We start from the raw sequence: 19,790 nt of genomic DNA, 5'->3' as shown, positions 1-19,790 counted from the left end.
TTTTCACTGGTCTGCGTTCTCTATAATTTACAAAATAATCTTCAAACAATATCGTAATAATAAGCAATCTTGTTCCCAAAGTAAGGTCAATTTTATCTTACTTCGGGTGAAAATGGAAATATTTTCAAACATCGATATTCTTTCTTTTCCCCGTAGTTGAGGTGTAAATCTCCCGACTGCGAATCCGGAGGTCCCGGGTTCGAATTACTAGTGACGGCCTTATGAATCCATCCCTTCCGATGCGGTGCACCCGCCCCGAAGCCGGTGGGTAGACGAATCCACTGCCAAGACCTGTATAAACCATGAACCTGTGCACCCCTGCTAAGTCACGTCTTGGCGGTACCCATACCCGCCTCCCAAATAAGTAAGAATAAATGTATTAAAAAATTTATTATATTATTTTACTAAAGCAACGTCACTTTCGTCTAATTTCACAAACATGGGAAGATCAATGTGTATTTTTCGATATTGAAATATTCGTTGCTGTCGTCGAATTCTCATAGATGGCAGCACATATCGTCTTTTTCAGAAATGAGAAATTATTTCATTCCAATATTATTTTTGTTTTCGATAATTAATTAATGTAAATCTTGGAAGCGGAAAATAAACTGCTTTCCGATATCCGACCGAGCTAAAAGACTCGTTATCGATGACAATGCATTCAATCAATTTTTGTTGTCGTGTTCACACACGCAGTCATAAAGCATTTCTCTGATAAATGTCGGACCTACCCGCTCTGCATCTGGCAAGGTTGGTAGAGCGGTTGACTCTGGTCCCTGGGAATTAATGTTCATTCCTCAGCCAAATCAAATCTATTTTTATTTTTTATTTTTAGTTATTTAATTTTTATTTGACAAAAAAAGTTTTGTCAAAGAAAATGAGAAGTAATTAAATGGTTTGCCATTTATATATTGGGTTATAGTCATTGACTATATTTATATACATCGATGGTTATAGTAAGAAATATACATGATTATTTTGCACATCATACTATTATTCTGACGGCAGTGAAAAAATATTAGGTTGAATACGTGGTTAGGTTAGGTGTTGACATTAGTGGCTGCTCAACTGACTACATTTGTCGGCAGAAAACATTTTAGAGCTTGTAACCAAAACCTCAATATTGTGTATAATGCTAACCATTTAATGTTGGCCAAACATATTATTTAAACACACTTACAGTATATTTTCATTAGGTACAATAGGTACCTACGTGGTACCTACCTATATCATAGTATGTTGGCAGTGGCGGCTTGGAGTTGAAAAGTGGGGAGGCACAAACTTTTAGAGTCTATTTATTATATATTTATTTATTTATTCATTTTCGGAAAATCGGCAGCTTACATTTAATCATATATAAGTATTATATAGTAAAAAAACAATAATGGATTTCCTCCTTGTATCTTTACCTCTACTGAGACAGCATAATATGGAATACGTTATTTAAATTTGTGAGAAAGGAATATAAAATCAAAAATTTATACAAAACAAATGATTATATAACACGAAAAATTTACAAAACAATACATTTATAGCCATGGAGAGAGGTTGTAGATATAAATCAAATCATAAAAGAGATATAAACAATAGAGACATACACATTATTCACAAACCAGAGAAATATTCTTTTATGGACCTCTTGTATTTGGTAAGTTCGCAACTGAAAATATCAACCTTGATTCAGGCAAGAGTTAGTTTTGCTTTGATCAACCCTGAACAGGACACAAGAGCGTGTTGAACGCGCATGTACATTGAATGGAATCTTGTTTAGCAACTCTGGGCATTGAATATTATTTTTAACTACTTTATACAGGAATAGTGCATCCTTATGATGCCTCCGTACAGTCAGTGAATCAATTTTAAAGTATGAAGCTACCTCTGCATAATTATTAAATCTTACAAATGACTTGTAACAAAGATATTTTAGGAATTGCTTCGATTTTATTTTAAGTGGATTTTGTAAAATGGAGATCAAACAACTGATGCAAACTCCAAATGACTTCGTACATAGGCAAAGTAGAGTTGCAATGATATCGATGCTATTAAAAAGTTTCGTGTTTCTTATGATGAAGCCTAACATTTTAGCAGCTTTATTTGTGATTTGATGTATATGAAGGTTGTATTGTAGTTTACTATCAAGGGTTATTCCGAGATCACGAATATCTGAGACTGTTGCAATGTTGTTGTTTAAATAATATTTTATTTTTATTTATCGAAAAGACAATGTGACGACATTTTGAAACATTTAGATATAGTTGATTTTGTTGGCAATAGGTGGATATATTGTTTTAAATCATGTTGTAAATTGACACAATCGTTTAGACTTTTTATTGACTTGTATAGCTTAGCATCATCAGCAAATAATTCTATTTCAGAGTATTTTACAATCCTATCAAACAGAAAAAAATTGTAAAAAAACATTAATTTATTATGTATATATTACAGCCCTCGTGTAATTATATTTTTTGATTAGTAAATATGATGCAGTTTTAAAAATAATAATTACCGTTGTTACAAGCTTTGTTTTATAACAATTTTAAAGGTATGAACATAAAAAAACCACTCACGGTATAAACTTTTATTTTAAAATTTCAAACCTTTCAAACGCTTTGAAAACAATAATGAACTCAATGTTATAGCTAATTAGTGAAAAAATCACAGCCATCTTCTAAAATCCATAATATTTTGTTAAAAAATACCTATTTGTTGAGTTCCTGTTTATTTTGCAAATCTCTTTGAAATATAGGTTCCGAATAACTTAACAATATTATTTTGAATTCACTCTTCCATCATCATTAAAGTCCTCCAAGCTTAATTATATATATTTTTTATTATGTTACAATGTATTATTATAAGGTTTGAATTTTTATTTTCAATGAGTTCCGTTATTTTCAAATTTCTTTATTACATTCGTAAAAAAAGTTCGTACTTACTTGTTAACTTATTTTGTCTAATATAATTTTGAATTTTGCATTATGGCAGCACTACAAAACAGAACATAGCAGCTGTCAAAGTTATACCAAATGTTGTCTTTCGTCAGCTGATATTATTCATAGTGAATTAAATATATATTTATTTTAGTTAATAATGGAGAAAAGCAACGAAGAACTGTTGCAGGAAGTGGACAGAAAGATCCACTTTGGAGAAGAGTTGATAGAGAAGCTCACAGACGTGCTCAATGTCGACGGAGTTACGAAACTCCAGCGAAAAATCAAACAAGAAATCGTTTTTCTGAAGAAGGTTCGTCTACAAACTTTATTTTCTTTATTCTGGATGATTTATAAATCATCTGTGCGTGTAAATTAAAAGTTTAGCAAATATTGTGCTACGGTTTTTGATAGAAATTTGTTGATCAAAAATATGTTAGCTAGCACGTCTTGTAGCCTTGATAGTTTGTATAGCCCTTCACAATTCACGTCAATACCGGTTACCAATGTTGAATGGCAATTCAGTCCCTAACTCTTTATACTAGTCCTAATGCTAAACATATGAATTATTAAGACTTTTTATGTGTAATTTTCTATTGTTATTTTAACCTTTCCTGTGTTGTTAACCGAGTTGATATCATTTGTAATTTAAGTAAATATACTAAACACAAAGTTCATATTTTGTGTATTCCTCCGAAATAGATTTTTGACTACTAAGTTTAATATAAATATTATACCAAAAGCATATTGTAAGTCTTGTGATAAGTGATGTGATTTTTGGGGTATTATGCCTTGTTGCACATTCTCCTCCTTTAGCCTTCGTTTCAGACAGTGTTACAGTGCCCATCACATCTGCCCTGGTAACATACACAATAACACTGTCCGAAACATTGGCGAGAGGAGGAATCGCAACACGGCAGGCGTAATACCCCAAAAACACTATAATACTTTTGGCCGTAAGAATCTCAAATCATCTAAGGGCCAGTTGTTTCACCAATATTCAAATTTAACAATCACGGGTTCAACCCACTGCTAACTAAGTCCTCCATCATTGTTCAAGCAACATTTTCCTAGCAGAGAGACGTAAATATTTACTATTTAGACTACCCTTAATACGCACGCACACCAAAAAAACTTTGTTTCAAGTTTACTGTGAGAAAAAAATTATTTAAATTACCTGAAATGGAAAAATACCTAATAGTAATTTCGTTCAAATCTATAAGGATAGTTGTCTAGTTTGCGGCCATCTTGAATTTTGATGGAACTATTACCTATAAATACTATCAATGTGATATTTGCCAAATAGGACGAAATTAGAAAGAAAAGTCCAAAATATTGACATTATGTCAAATTTAGTAGTCCGCCGCGTATCTAGACATGTGCACCGACGGGTCGGGTCATTTTACTCTTAAACACTCAGTTACTATACCGCCGTCTGCTTTGCTAGAGATTACTATTTTACCAGTCACCAGGGTTCATTATTGTTGTTTTATGACATTTCGGTGTATTCTCACAACAGCTATCGCATAATATGTTTCTGTTCTTTTCGTTCTGCCACGTTTTTTGTTTGAATTAGTTTACAAAATGGACTCTTCTCCCAACGTAAATATGACGCTTTGACTTTAAACCATAAAATCAAAATTTAACGAAAGCTCAATAGCGATAGGTTGATCCCGCCGATATCACACCACTTACTGAAGCTCCAACATCAGATCCCACTGATAGCACACTACTTACTGAAGCTTTAACTACAGATCCCACCAATAGCACACCACCTAATGAAGCTCCAACAACAGATTCTTTACCGGCAACTGACAACACAATAATACTTTCTCCGCAGTTAGATAATCGGAAAATCGTTTCCATAGTCATTCTTGCGGCCTGTAGTTGTTTTATAGTTTTCACTGTTTTCCTGGCGTTTTTCTATTTTTCCCTAAGGCAAAAGTTAATTTTGCAAAGTAACACCAAAGTTACTGAACCCATTGATAGTATTCCTAGAGTGGTGCTAAGAAAACAAGAGGTAAAATCTACGATATGTGACATGCCAGTAGACCAAAAGTCAGTTACTAATTCCAGTAGCCAATAATGACCCAAACAGGTTAACATTTTATGATTTAGGATTCTCTTGTCTTGGGTTATCATGTTGATTGATACCTTTATACCCTCATACCTTTTTCCTTCCCAGATCTTTCTCTCCTTCTTCTCCATTCTTTTCTTTAAGTTTGTTTATTTTATCTAAACAATCTTATTTCCTTCCACAGCGTGTATTTCCATGTATCTAAACTATCTAATCTTCTTCCCACCAATTTCCTATCAATATGAAACATTGCACAGCATGTCTTTCCATGTATCTAAACTATTCTAATCTTATTCATACCAATATGAAACATTCCACAGCGTGTCTTTCCATATATCTAAACTATCTAATCTTCATCCCACCAAAATTAAACATTGGCACCATAGTCGAATCGAAGATTTATTTAAATCTATTTTTTATTGCATAATATAGTTAAAGAAATATAAATATTTCACTTTCTAACACACATAAAAATAATAATTTTACACAACATAACAATAGTACATAATACCTCATCTTAACAATCACTCTACATTCTGTTCGCTTATCTTAGGATCCAACAGTTTTTCTTAAATTTACTTATTCGATTCTCGGTTTTCAGGCTATCGGGAAGGACATTGTAAATATTTAAACCCTCATGGGCTACGCTTCTCTTAACCAATTTCAGTCTTTACTGTATTAGTGTACAATTTATTATGTTGTCTTGTATAGTTTTTGTGTACTTTTGACGTTTTTATAAATGTTGTGTTTGTACTTAATAATCCATTTTGTATTTTGTTGATTAAAAGACATATGCTATATTCGTACAATTTTCAATAAGTTCATTTCTTGGTATAGTTTTTTCATGGGGGTATCTAGGAAACGATTGCAGATTAAATGCCTACATTGAACAAATGTTTTTCTATTCTTACGAAATGTATAATTTTGCAGTTGCGTAGCTTGGGTGCGGTGAAGAAGGAGCAGCTATCCTGTTCCAACCTGCGTCACCTGGCCTGCGTGGTAGAGTGCTGCTTGCGGCCCGGGGTCCTCTCCGTCAGCAAGGGTATGCAGTGTCGGGGCGGTGGGAAGGTCAGCATCGATGTCATCAGCGACAACGGACGCGTCTGGACCAAAGGTGCTTTCAGCTATGAAGAATTAAATACTCTATTACTCTATTACGCTCTACTGCCACATTTATGATGATGCAGTACCGAATTGAAGAAACTGATGGCTCTGATATGCTAACTGTCTATCTAATATGACTTTTTTGTATTTTCCAGTGATAGCCAGGAACCCCAAATCTCTGTCAGCCCTCAGCGGGGGAAATGCATCGTACGGAGCCAGATCAGTTCTGGACCAGGCGCAGGACTATATGGAGTGTGCTATGGAGCATCCATCCTTCTACCAAACTCCACAGGTTGGTATAGAGAACAGATCTATCAATCTTAGGACATGTTGTTTCACAAAAATTCAAATGTAACATTGTCTTTTTTCTTTGACATTTGAAAGGTTTCAAAATCCATTTCGGCTTTGGATTCAATTTTTATATGTAAAAGAGGACACCAACTATCATGTTGTTGAGCTTGCCAGCTTATTACAATTTGATGGAAAGCTGAAACGCACCCAGCATCCGCTTTTAACAGGACCTTTCAAATGTCAATGAAACAATGAATGGCCATTTCATGACTTTATCATACGTGAATTTCTGTGAAACAACTGGGCCTAATTGACTTTGTCACAGTACTCACACAGATGTATAACTCTTACATACAGCGTGTTTCGTTCAGACTTGATGTCGGTTATATAAAATGTATTGTTTTATTTCATTGTTATTAAAATACAGTTTGTCTGAATGTAATAATCTTTAGGACTGAATTCAAATGAAAAATATACAATGACAAGTCACGCACTCTTAGAATATTCTAACACAGTGAACATAATATATTATAAACTTGCTGTCCCTTACCTGCTAGTCACAATAAGTAGGCTTATACGAAGAAAGAAAATTTTTGCATAAAAACTAACACAAATATAACGATGCGAACATGAAGTAATGAAAACTGAGATTATTTATTACCTGATCGAATTGGAACCTCATATTTAATTATTTATTTATGTATTCATGTTATCCGTAAAAACGGTTATGCACCAATATATTACGGAGAAGATTACAATTTTCAGGTACATGTAAGAATAAAAGGTCATGGAGACAATTTTACTATTTTGTAACATGCGTCAAAAGATAGTTGCTAAACTGTCTGTAAGTGACGTTAAAAATGTCGATGGTCGATGTAGAATCGTTAAGCAGTTGAGTCGCTCTGTTGATTGGCGAGTTCTGATAGGCAGCAGTCCTCGTTATCGGAGATTAAAAGAGTGCATGGGATCTCCCACGAGTATACTTTTATGGACATATTAATTAACCTCTTTCAATATAAGTGGATTGGAGTATAATTCCAGAGACTATTTTTTAAAAAATTTGCCCAATATATACGCTATGTTGTAGGCTTCGTAACTATATTATTTTACAAGCATCGTATCTTCCGATAGTGACAATAAGTAGGTGTAAACGAGACAAAGGGCTGTTCCTCGCCGGTGGAAGCGTATACCGATGCACAAATACAAGGGTAAGGTTAAAAATTTCCGGCCTCATCGACATGAAGTAACTGTAGGATAAAAATTCTATTGCCGTCCGATAGACGGCCTTAACATTTGTAAACTGTAAAAATTTCAAGTCATTCTGAGCATTACTTTGTCTATGGCACTCTTCCAAAGTTGTCAACTGACATTGTCTGTTAACAATAGAGAAAATTAAGTGTCGCGCAGTGATAAAATTCCTTTATTCGAAAGGTAAGAAGACTCAGGAAATAAAAGATAAGTTAGACTCTGTATATGGTGAAGCCTCCCCTTCATTTACTCGGTCAAACATTGGGTGGCCGAGTAGAAACGAGCATTTTAGACGAGAAACGTTGTGGTCGCCCGAAAACCGCTACAACTGACGAAGTGGTCAGTGGTCTGAGGCTCGTGGGATATCATCTGAACGGGTGCACAAGATTTTACATTAAGATTACATGGATATGAGAAAATTATTCGCGCGCTGGGGGACGCGCTTGTTGACGATCAACCAAAAGTGCATACAGACGGACATGTCACGCGAGTGTCTTAGCCAGCATCAAAAAAATCCAGCAGAATTTTTGCGACGAATGATAACCGTCGATGAAACCTGGGTACACCACCATCAAATCTTAGCTTTGAAAAATGTGTTTTTCTTAAAAAAGCCGGAAACTTTTCGAATGACCCTCGTATATTTAATGCCAAGCTTGTTTATTGCAGTCCATTCTCGCTGCGTTACCCATACTACTTTTCTAGGAGTCAGAATGTACATATGTGATGACTCCATACAACAGCCAACTGTATGCGTTTCACATTAGTTGGTTTCTAGTTATGTTGCGTTTCACATTAGTTGGTTTCTAATTATGTTGCGTTTCACATTAGTTGGTTTCTAGTTATGTATATTCAAGCATATTGTCGGTTGAATTGTGAAGCTGTTTAAGATTAACTAACTAACTAACTAACCATCACGCCTTTGCTGATTTTTCTATTGTTCTGACTCTTGACATGGCCCGACTCAAGTATCTGATTCACTTGGTCGTGCCATGTCTTCCTCGGGCGTCCCCGAATTCTGCTACCATTCACATTTGCATCGTATATTCTCCTTACACTCCTTTCTTCGCTCATTCGCTCTACATGCCCAAACCATCTAAGCGTCCCTTTCTTGATCTACTCATTACGCTTACATCAGCCTTGCACTCTTTGCGGATCTCCACATTCCTCACATTGTTTAAGATAATTACAAATTTAGTTGGTTTCTAGCTGTGTATATTCAAGCATATTTTCGGAACGCCTAATAACCGACGTGGCTAAGTCTAATGAACTCCCCGCATTCCCGTATGTACACATTATAGAATATTGCTAAGCACCGTCTGTTTTCAGGTTGTGTTTGAGTTTGTCAGTGGCATCGAGGATGCATTGGCCTCCAAACTCCAGGAACTGGGCATCACTGTGAAGGGAACCATCATCCCCACCTGCCACGGCTCCGACAGCGAGGAGTCCAGCTCCGACTGCAGCGGCAGTGGCTCCGAAGAAGACTATGAAGATGACACTTGCATTAGGTACGTTAATTCATTCTGTTGCACCACTCTAGACATATTAACCATCCATTTACAGTACAAGATTTTTTATTTTAAAATTGTTAACATTTGGGAAGATAGGTAAACAAAAAGGTTCAATACAAAGTGCCATGCCTCTTGTCATGCTATGCTTGGCCGTGTTACGACAAAACCATGCAATCCGGGGTGCATGTTTTGTTGTAACATCGCTTATTTGATTCCACTCATCTATATCCATCCACCCAAAATTCACAGATGTTTTTAATATGCTTTCCTTAAATAGATTTTCCTACTGAAATATATCACGGTTTGTTATATTTCAGTAGGAAAATCTCTAAATCTTCAAACGCGATTTACTTAATTGCCCCTTTTTTGGATTGCATGGTTTTCTCATAACACTGCAGTGCTGTGGTAGAACACTTTTTCTGTCGTGAAGTTTTGGGTTGCTTGGTTTTCTTATAACACTGCAGTGCTGTGGTAGAACACCTGTTCTGCCGTTAATTTTTGGGTTGCATGGTTTTCTCATAACACTGCAGTGCTGTGCTAGAACACCTTTTTTGCTGTGAAGTTTTGGGTTGCCTGGTTTTCTCATAACATTGCAGTGCTGTTGTAGAACACCAGTTCTGCCGTGAAGTTTTGGATTGCATGGTTTTCTCATAACACTGCAGTGTTGTGCTAGAACACCTGTTCTGCCATGAAGTTTTGGGTTGTATGATTTTCTTATAATACTGCAGTGCTGTGCTAGAACACCTGTTCTGCTGTGAAATTTTGGGTTGCATGGTTTTCTCATAACACTGCAGTGCTGTGCTAGAACACCTGTTATTAATGCCATCTATTAAAACTAAGTATTGCAAGATTTGCATAACATCTGGTTTCTAGGCTAAATCGTATTAGTCCATACGGTGCATGAACCTCGGATAAATTCCATGTATCCGAATTAGTGCTGCGTCAAAATATAACTAGCATTGAAAATAATACTGCACGTATTCCTTCAAAGCCCATCGCTGTTGAAAGTAATAGCTGCACATATTCATTCAGCAAAATTTGTGTCAACAGTTATAATATATCACCTATACGCGAATATTATTCAAGGAAGTCAACGATTCAACTGCCTATGTACCTATTGTTATTGTTTTGGTGAATAAGAACGCCTTACAGTTTGCACTTCGCGAATGATATTATACCTAATTTGGAATGGTCTTTTGGATATGTTCCTTCCTACTATTTTCTTTCTTCACTCTTTCTCTCTTTCTGGATTTCTTATTTTTCTTTTTGGATCCTCTCTTGGCCATTTCATTGATCCTCCAAACAGCATCCCCAAAGACAGAATCAATGTAAAAAAAATAATATATCGTCGTCAACGCGAAAATACCTCCCATGCGTCAAAAACGTAATTTTTCAGGAGGAGCTAAAGCTGATTTTAAGAGTTACAGATTACTGAACAATTACGTTTTTGACACATGAGAGGTATTTTCGCGTTGACGACTTTATGATCAACATTGGGTATTGGCCATGTCCTTCTGGAACATTCATGTTATATGTATAAATATTCTCGAAATTTGGTCTTGAAAGTTTGTGAAGATTAATAGATGAAATTTGTTTGCATCTTGTTCTAGTTCGGCGTCCCGTCTAGCCCCACGTCCGCCACCTCCCTCCCTCGGCCCCAACGACCTAACAGAGCTGGACACGCTGAACCTGGATGTGACCAGCATGATGGCTTATGTCAGTAACCTGACCAACGGCAGCCGCCACTTCCAGTTCCGCCAGCCACTGCTCAGCCAGCAGGCGGCCTGGGAAGCTCTGCGTCCCGTCAAGCCCGTGCTGGAGAGGCTGTTCGAAGGTGCGTACACGTCAAGCAATCAAATCATTATATCGAGCAATACTTCAACACCTGACCCGGCTGGACACGCTGAACCTGGTTGTGACCAGCATGATCACACTGTTGTGTGCATAATTACATCTTCTTCACAACAAAATACTGTCTTTTATTTAGATCAAAAACTCTTATAAAATAGGTTAGGTTTGGTTATTAGTCCGTAGAATAACATACATACTCTCTATTATGTTCTCAAAATGTCTGTGGTTAGAAACCTAACTGCTCGCCCATCTTGGTTCTGAACATGGACGAGCAAACCTGTATACTACCGACATCTGCACTAGAGCCATATATGTCTTGTAGCTCGAACTATCACATACACTATTCTGTCTCCAGGGAAGAAGTTGGTATGCTGTGAGGCCGCCTGGGATGACTTCCACAAGATAGTGGAGGTGTTGGGAGGTCCCCACGAGAAGGAGCGAGCCGCCCAACTGAGAACCCGGCTCACCGTCATGCAAGATGATGAAAATGGTAAGTTTTTCTTATAGAAAATGCTGCTTACAGTAACCAATGTAATATGTGATTGAATCACTAAACGGCACTGTATAAAGTTAACTATTCATTATAATTGAGGACACGCGGAAGAATGACTTAACATCCTTTAACCCTTACCAATCCTTTGTCGGATGCCAGCCGACATCACTATTTGTACGCTACAACTCAGTTGTCGGCTGGGGGCTGACAAGATAAGACGTGCGCGCTCGGTGTATTTTCGTTCGCAAAACTTTACACGTGACGTTATTTCTTGTGATTATTCAACAATAAAAACATTTAAATTCACGTTGCCATTAATTAAATTAGAGTTGGCTGACAAAAAATATTAAAAAATAATGGAGTGGTAAGGGTTAAGTCGTTTGTCCGGCCAATGCATGTTATTTAGTATAATGCATGTCTTAGCTGTCACTAAACAATAAATAGTCACTCTACATTGTTAACAGAGGTCTCTTCATGCAAGAATATCAACATATCAACAATAATGTAATAACAATTCTCACTTTTACTTCAGAACAGTAAACCCTAGTGAGGAGGACTGTGGAAAAAAAAAATATTTATACTCAAATTATACTTTATACCTACATCATGTACAAACTTTGCAATTGCAACTAATTTTACCGCCATTATCGCTATTTCTAACCTCACTTTCATCTGTCAGATTGCCATTCGTTAAAGGTTAGCATTTCGGTTTCAGCTCATAAGATTTGCTTCATTACTAGCTAAAGTCCCCGGCGTTGCCCGGGCACACTGAATTTTTCGAAATCAGACCTAGACTGTAGTGTTTTGAAGGTCAAGTGTGCCAAATTTCTTAAATTTCGAAATAAAACTGCAGATTTGTATAGAAATCAAACAAACGCCGCCCGCCCGCCACCTCTTCTTTATGTAAATAGATTATTTTTATTCAGTTGTATAGTGTAAAAGATGATGAAAAGTGAACACATTTTTTTATAATCCCATGTAGGCCAGTGCAATTAGCGCCAAAAAGGGGGTCGCGATCGAAGTAATTCCGGTAGTCCCAATTTTTTTTATATGTTATATAAACTGATTTCCTGATGTAAAATCTGATTTTCCGACCTTGGCGCACCTGTGCTCGCGCCGCCATTTTGAAAAAACTGGCCGAAATCGGGCCAAAATCTAGTTTTTCCCAAATATCTCATTTCCAATGCAAATTTTGGCTAAAGTATCTTAACAAGTATAATAGAACATAAAATAACCTACAACTTTTGTTAATTAAAATTTCTTCTATCTCTAATAGGTACCGAGGTAGAAAGTCGTAAAGGTGCGTATATTTTTGAAAAAACAAGTTTTTTGCGGGACTAAGTTTGGTTTTTTATAAATACCTCGTTTCCAGTGGAATTTCATGAAAATTTTATTGATACCAATTATGTAGAACATAAAATTTCAAAAAAAGCTGTGCCGTTTTTATGTTTATATAGTTTTTTTACCGATATAAAGAATAAACAAATCTAGGTAAGTACGCACAGAAAATCTATCACGGTTTATTATCACGTTATTAGATTTTTTTTGCATTTTTAAATACAAACATCTATAAATTTACTAGAGGGCACTTCGGTATGGGGGGGCTACCCCCCACCCTTCTACTCCTCCCCTCCGGTTCCCTTCAGTTGCCGCGTGTCACGTCTTGAGCCTGGAGCGGAGCTTCACAGCGTTAGTGTCACAGCAGCGTTCAGTTCGAAATGATTCAGTGCAAACGTGTATGAAAGATTTACAAAAGAGGGCTACTTTACGATCCGACGGTCTCATAAATTTTGGTCAGGGATTTGGTCTGACATGACCATCGAACAAACTCTGATGAGATCGATGAAAACATCTGGAGATTTGACCCAAGGACGAGGAATCACAGACAGTTCCATCCTTCGTTGGACTGCTGGATTCGTTTATCTGCATAACATTTGTGAGGGTATCGAGTCATTTTGTGGGATTGAATCAGGAACGTCAGAGCAACATGTAGAGATGAGGCCTGCAAGAATTAAGAGGGATGATCGAGACGTTCAAACTCTCATTGATTGGTTTGCTTGCCATGAACCATTTCCTAAAACAAACGTGATTATGTCTATTAGCAGTGGCACAATCGGGGATAGCAAATTCACTTGTCACATGGCTGAAAAGATGGGGAAATTAGCTATGTCTAAAGTTATCAACAAGAACTTTGGAAACCTACACTTAAAACGTAATGATGCAATAGTTTCTCTTGCGGCGGTGACCAGCAGTGTCAAAAATCAGGGTGTGACTATGTCAATAGATCCATTAATGCTATTCCATCGTATGTGTATTGCCAAAAAGTCTGAAAGTGAACTTAAATAATATTTTCAATATGAACTCTCTCCTGTACCATTGTCTCTTTTCTCAGAAGAAGGCATGCGCAAAAGAACGAAGTCTATATTTTATTCATCATTAAACCCTCTACCAAATAATACAGAACTGGGAAGCAGTAAAATACAGGTAATTGATGGAGGATATTTACTGCACAAAGTTGTATGGGGTCGTGCTCAACCTTTTTCAGTAATTTTCCAGCAATATGTCAGATATGTACAAAATCACTATGGATCCAATGCAGTAGTGGTATTCGATGGATACCCAGATTCTATGGAAAAGAAAAGCACTAAAGGGGTGGAAAGAGCACGGCGTGCCAGAGTTACAACTTCTGCTGAAGTTTTGTTTTTTGAAAGCATGCACCCACAAGTGCCACAGGAAAAGTTTCTGGGAAATGAGAAGAACAAGTCTCGTTTTATTTCCCTACTCAGAACCTCATTTGCACGATCCCACATAACGACAGTACAAGCTGAAGAGGATGCTGACGTTCTCATAGTGAACACAGCAAATTCGTTGTCATCTCAACATGATGTAGTCATAATCGTTGGTCAGGATATTGATCTGCTGGTACTCCTCACAGCTCTCTCACCTCTCAACGTATATTACCAAAAAGTTCTAACGCGTTGTACTCGAAAAAATGTTTTAAACACATTGAAATAGTTGAAAACATTTTATTACTTCATGCCATAAGTGGTTGCGATACAACTGGAGCTCCGTTCACTCAAGGCAAACACAAATTTTGTAATATTCTTCTCAAGAACCACTCAGTGAATGAACTTGTTCGTGTATTTCAAGACCCAAAAGCAAAGACAGAAACAATCACTTTGGCTGCCGAACAACTATTTGCACTTTTGTATGGCGGCAACGAGAAATCAAATTTGGAAAATTTAAGATACATCATTTTCGTCAAAGGAGTAAAAAAGAACAAATTCAATTTATCCAGGCTACCACCCACCAAAGATGCAGTCCAGCAACACGCTTCAAGAACATACTTGCAAGTGCAGACTTGGCTTGATCACGATAAAGATCCGACTGAATGGGGGTGGAAAAAGGATGCTGTTGGGTTACTTACTCCAGTAACAATGTTGAAGGAAGCTGCACCTCAGGCCTTGCTGAACTTCATATCATGTCAATGCAAAAAAGGTTGCGCTGGAAAGTGCACCTGCAGAAAGTCGGGTTTGAAATGTTCCCTACTCTGCATTCATTGCAATGGCAACTCCTGCGAGAATGCTGTAGAAGCCTTCGTTGATGACGATGACAGGAATATGATGACCCAGTCGCCACAAATTTGGGTGATAAGATAGATGAAGAAGCTATTCAGGGCCAGAAGTAAGAAACTATAGTCAAGGGCTCGTACTTCTGTCTAAATTGATCTACCGTTAATTTTATTTTTTGTTATGCTGACAACTTAACTAATAAAGAAAATAATGTCAATAAATGTTAATTTTACGAAAATGCCAATTTTTTATCTTTTTTATGTACCTTATCATCTTAATTGTATTAATAATCTTAAATGTATGTTGTGATTACGTTGATAGGCATGTCAGACCAAGCTGCGAGCACAAATGTAGTGGCTTGGCCTATTTTAGTGGTCTTCCCATTGGGAATGTATGGCGACCGATATGCTGAAATAGTCTATCTACTATATTTATAGCTAGGTCTGACACAGGCATGACGATTGTTGTCAACGTATATGTTCTTAGAACAATAATTGTTAAAGAAAAATAAAATCAAGGAATGCCATGCCAATTTGTGCCAATGCCAATTAAAACACCTAACCTCAGTTTCAATTTTTGGCCTGGTTTTGGTGGATTAGAGTTTGGATACGTAATAGAGATAAAAAATATAAATTGTATACCTATATCTTTAACGAAATTTTATTTTCTACAAAATTATTATCAATAAATTTTTCACAAAATTGTACTGGAAACGAGGTATTTATAAAAAACTAAACCTAGTCGCGCAAAAAACTTGTTTTTTCAAAAATATACGCACCTTTACGACTTTCTACCTCGGTACCTATTAGAGATAGAAGAAATTTTTATAAACAAACGTTGTAGGTTATTTTATGTTATATTATACTTGTTAAAATACTTCAGCCGAAATGTGCATTGGAAATGAGATATTTGGGAAAAACTAGATTTTGGCCCGATTTCGGCCAGTTTTTTCAAAATGGCGGCGCGAGCACAGGTGCGCCAAGGTCGGAAAATCAGATTTTACATCAGGGGATCAGTTTATATAACATATAAAAAAATTGGGACTACCGGAATTACTTCGATCGCGAATCGCTAATTGCACTGGCCTAATGATTTTGGTAAAGAAAATTCATACCTGCGCTCATTTTTACTTAAAAAATGTATTCAGATAACAATAAATAAAATAAAAAAACCTCTTTTAATAGCTAAATAACAAATTAAACTTTTATAGATAACAAAATATTTAACTTGTCAAGCGCCAAAAGTACCTATCGGATATTAAAAATTTGTATTCTTTGATTGTCAGCATATCGAAATGATAATCAGAAAATAATTATTTCTGTTTGTTAGATTTTTACTCTTTGGACACTACAGAGGTATTAAGCACATCAAAAATTTTTAATAAAAAATCCAAACGTATGTACAAAAATCCTTAAAAAATTTGAACAGAGATTTTCTCAAAACTTGTAGGTTTGGTTGTTAGTCCACCAGTGTCCTCAATTATTACTAACCATTGTTTGTTTGTGTCCAGGTCCCGATGAGTCGAAGCGGGGAGATCTGAGGGTCAGAGGAAGGATCCGGCTGCGCTCCAAAGTGGTCTTCAATTTCGGGCAGAGGATCAAAGCGCTGACTATATCCGCTAATGAGGGATTTGTGCGGGCTGCCCAACAGCAGGTTAATCTATATTTAAATATATAAACATCACGCACACCTTTGCCCTTCTTCCGATTTACTGATAAAATAATTGTGACAATAGATTTCATATTCTGTGGGGGTATTTTGAAGTCTGTTTTCCCCACATTAATGTTATCTCAATTGTTTAATAATGATTTAGCAGTTATTAATATAAATTTTAATTTAATATAACACATTTAAATAAATTAATAACAGTTATTAATTTTAATTTTAACTTAATGTAACACATTTAAATAAATTAATAACTGCTACATCGATACTACTAATATAAACACTTCCTTGCAAATAGAGTAGTAGAACAATGGAACAAACTTCCACAACATATCATTGATACTACTAATACAAACACTTCCTTGCAAATAGAGTAGTAGAAGCATGGAACAAACTTCCACAACATGTCATCGATACTACTAATATAAACACTTCCTTGCAAATAGAGTAGTAGAACAATGGAACAAACTTCCACAACATGTCATCGATACTACTAATATAAACACTTCCTTGCAAATAGACTTAGATATCAGCAAAATGCTGCCCTGCTCATTAAATAATGATAATAATAAATGGGATTGAACCAAAATGTATTAAGTCAGTGGCGACATTGATTTCCATTGAAATGTATATGAAAGGCATTTCTAGTGTATATTATGTAGTCGTTGGTCCAGAGTCATAGTATTAATGATAGGTATTTGATAAATAATTGATAATGATTTCAGGGTATCACATACGCGGCAATAATCCACGAATCCCGCGCCCTGACGGAGCAGAAAGAATCCACCGCCACCCCGTGTCTGCTGCCCACATCCTGACATCAGATCTCGCCGCCCTACTTCAATCTACGTACCGCCACAGCGGTCATCTCTCATTAGTTACGCCTTTAAAATGCTGATGTGTTACAAGTATAAAATATCAGCTAAGCTATTGTCCAAAATATGTAATCGAGTATTTCATACACTGAACGAAAAACGGTAACGATTTGAAAGGAAACTTCTGTCACCATTTTACATAAGATCTTTCGACTCCCAGACAGGCCAATGATGAAAGAATGTTCATATTTGTTCAATTTCAGCGGAAAATAAGCTTTTTTTAGGGCACACCATCGCTCCCACAATTCCCTTCGTTTATCTCTGGGGCTAAAAACTAGAAGTGCCCATGTCAAGTTTGTGAATCACTCGAGATTGAAGATTGTTAAACTAAATCAATATTTTGATGTCTACATTAGATGGTAACAATTTCCTGGATCTAGCGCAACAGGTATAGGTGTTAATAATATTCAAATAAGGGACGCTAAAAAATACTTTCTGGTACGAAAATACCAAAAAACTGGCACTTTTAGCGTTAACCCCTAGGTCTGTTTTCAGTGGTTTTATACTTACTCATCCCAAATTTTAAAAACATCAGTCAAAAATACGACGATTCATCAATTTTCTTCTAAATTGATCTAACGGCAAGTAAAAGCTCGAAGCAGATGGCGCTAGTGTTGTCAGCGTTCATTTACACGTTATGGTAGCTATGGATTTTATGGGTGTTGAGGAATTAAAGGCTTTTAAAAAAATGGTTGATTGGTTATTATTAGTTGGAGTTTCAAAGAGTTCAAAAATGAATTGAGAAATAGAAATGAAAAATTTGGGATTTAATAATTAATTATTTTATTAATCTATCTTAAATAGTCCTTTAAAAGTTAAAAAAAAAATGCTTCGACTTAGGATTGAACCTTCCTAACCAGGAACTGGAGTCGACAACTCTATCAACCTCTCCAAATGTCGATATTGCGGGACTGACATTTATTTTCTTTGTCTGCTGTAATGTCGTCAAATTTCAGAGAAATGCGTATATGTCTGCGTATGTGTTCGTGATTGCCACCAAAAGTTGAGAGAATGCATTGTCATCGACAACGAGTATATCTGCCGAGTTTCAGCTCAATCGGATGTCTGGAAGTGGGTTAAATTTGCTATCATTCATTACTGAAAAAAAAAGTGAAATTCAGATAGAAGTATTTAAAGAGGAAGACTTAGTTAGTTGTTTATAACCTCGTCTTATTTCCGATTGATTTCCTATTAACGTATTTATCTACACATACTTTTAACAGAATAAGATGAATTTATGCTGTTTAATTTCATATTGGCGGCGCACAATAGAAATATCAATCATCAGATAATTTTCTCAGAGACATAAAGTTGAAAAGTGAGGTTAATCAAGTTTTGAAAGTGGTGTACTTGTGCTTATTCATATGTATATTGCCATTCAACAGGGCCGGCCCTGAACCAAACGGCGCCTGGCGAGAGTTAAATGTTGGTGTCCCTTGTCAAAACCAGTAGACGTCGGTAGAGGTGATCACTATAATCAATAATATTTAGATGATTTGTATTTTTAAGTAGCGCCGTTTTTAAGAAAAAAAATTTCAAGGGCGATTTGTTTGGACTGTTAGGTGTTAGGTATTATCAGCGCCTTGGCAATTGGGCGCCCGGAGCGGACTGCTCCAATTGCGCCCTTAAAGGGCCGGCCCTGCCATAAAAATATCATTTTGCTCAAATTAGACTGTAGTTACTATTAGAACAGATTCCAGAGGCATCACATAGTCTGATTGAACAAAATGTTTGTTGCAAATATGAGAATTTTTTTTATCAGTTTATATTTATCCTTTTCGTAGCATAATCCACACTTTTCTTAACTTATCAACACTAACTTGGAAATCTACTTCCAGACGTTCTCGAGCAGCTCGAAGGCACAATACAACATTGAGAAATTTTAACCAAAATGAGGAATTGTAAAGGAACCTTGTAACTTTAATACCAGTATTTTGTTTTTTTAAATGTCATTTTCATTGTTAAAATAATTATCAAAGTTTGCATTTTTTCAAAGCCCGTCAAAATGATTGAAATCTGACTAATGTAACGTCATACATACCTCGGTTTTATCAGTTAACAGTAATATCAATCTCACTCGGTTCAGTATGAAAACAAAAAACCCAATTTAAATATTAAAATAGAAAATAAAACATTTTTTAAACTTATTTCCACTTTTTTTATTTGAATAAAATAATAA

At 36.1% G+C, this 19,790-nt stretch overlaps 1 protein-coding gene across 1 annotated transcript; it reads left to right on the top strand.

Moving 5' to 3' along the window:
• Positions 1 to 3,008: 3,008 nt before the first annotated feature.
• LOC149414682 (UPF0415 protein C7orf25 homolog) lies at positions 3,009 to 19,761 on the top strand. The gene is made up of 8 exons (XM_089642867.1): positions 3,009 to 3,240; positions 5,935 to 6,118; positions 6,264 to 6,400; positions 8,974 to 9,152; positions 10,766 to 10,989; positions 11,362 to 11,496; positions 16,582 to 16,724; positions 17,462 to 19,761. The coding sequence occupies exons 1-8, from the start codon at positions 3,088 to 3,090 to the stop codon at positions 17,552 to 17,554; spliced, it is 1,248 nt and encodes a 415-aa protein (XP_089498993.1). The 5' UTR covers positions 3,009 to 3,087; the 3' UTR covers positions 17,555 to 19,761.
• The last annotated feature ends 29 nt before the right edge of the window (positions 19,762 to 19,790 follow it).

This window comes from Hesperophylax consimilis, chromosome 19 (assembly GCF_061612785.1).
Source record: "Hesperophylax consimilis isolate HC1 chromosome 19, BYU_Hcon_1.0, whole genome shotgun sequence".
NCBI classification, from domain to species: domain Eukaryota; kingdom Metazoa; phylum Arthropoda; class Insecta; order Trichoptera; family Limnephilidae; genus Hesperophylax; species Hesperophylax consimilis.
The sequence above is the reverse complement of the archived record's forward strand: the minus strand, read 5'-3'. Positions and strand labels throughout refer to the sequence as shown.

Excerpts from the sequence above, each read along its gene's own strand:
- LOC149414682 (XM_089642867.1), top strand. The coding sequence starts at position 3,088 with ATGGAGAAAAGCAACGAAGAACTGTTGCAGGAAGTGGACAGAAAGATC. Across the intron at positions 6,401-8,973 it reads CCTTCTACCAAACTCCACAG|GTTGTGTTTGAGTTTGTCAG; the intron begins GTTGGTATAGAG and ends GTCTGTTTTCAG. Across the intron at positions 9,153-10,765 it reads GAAGATGACACTTGCATTAG|TTCGGCGTCCCGTCTAGCCC; the intron begins GTACGTTAATTC and ends ATCTTGTTCTAG.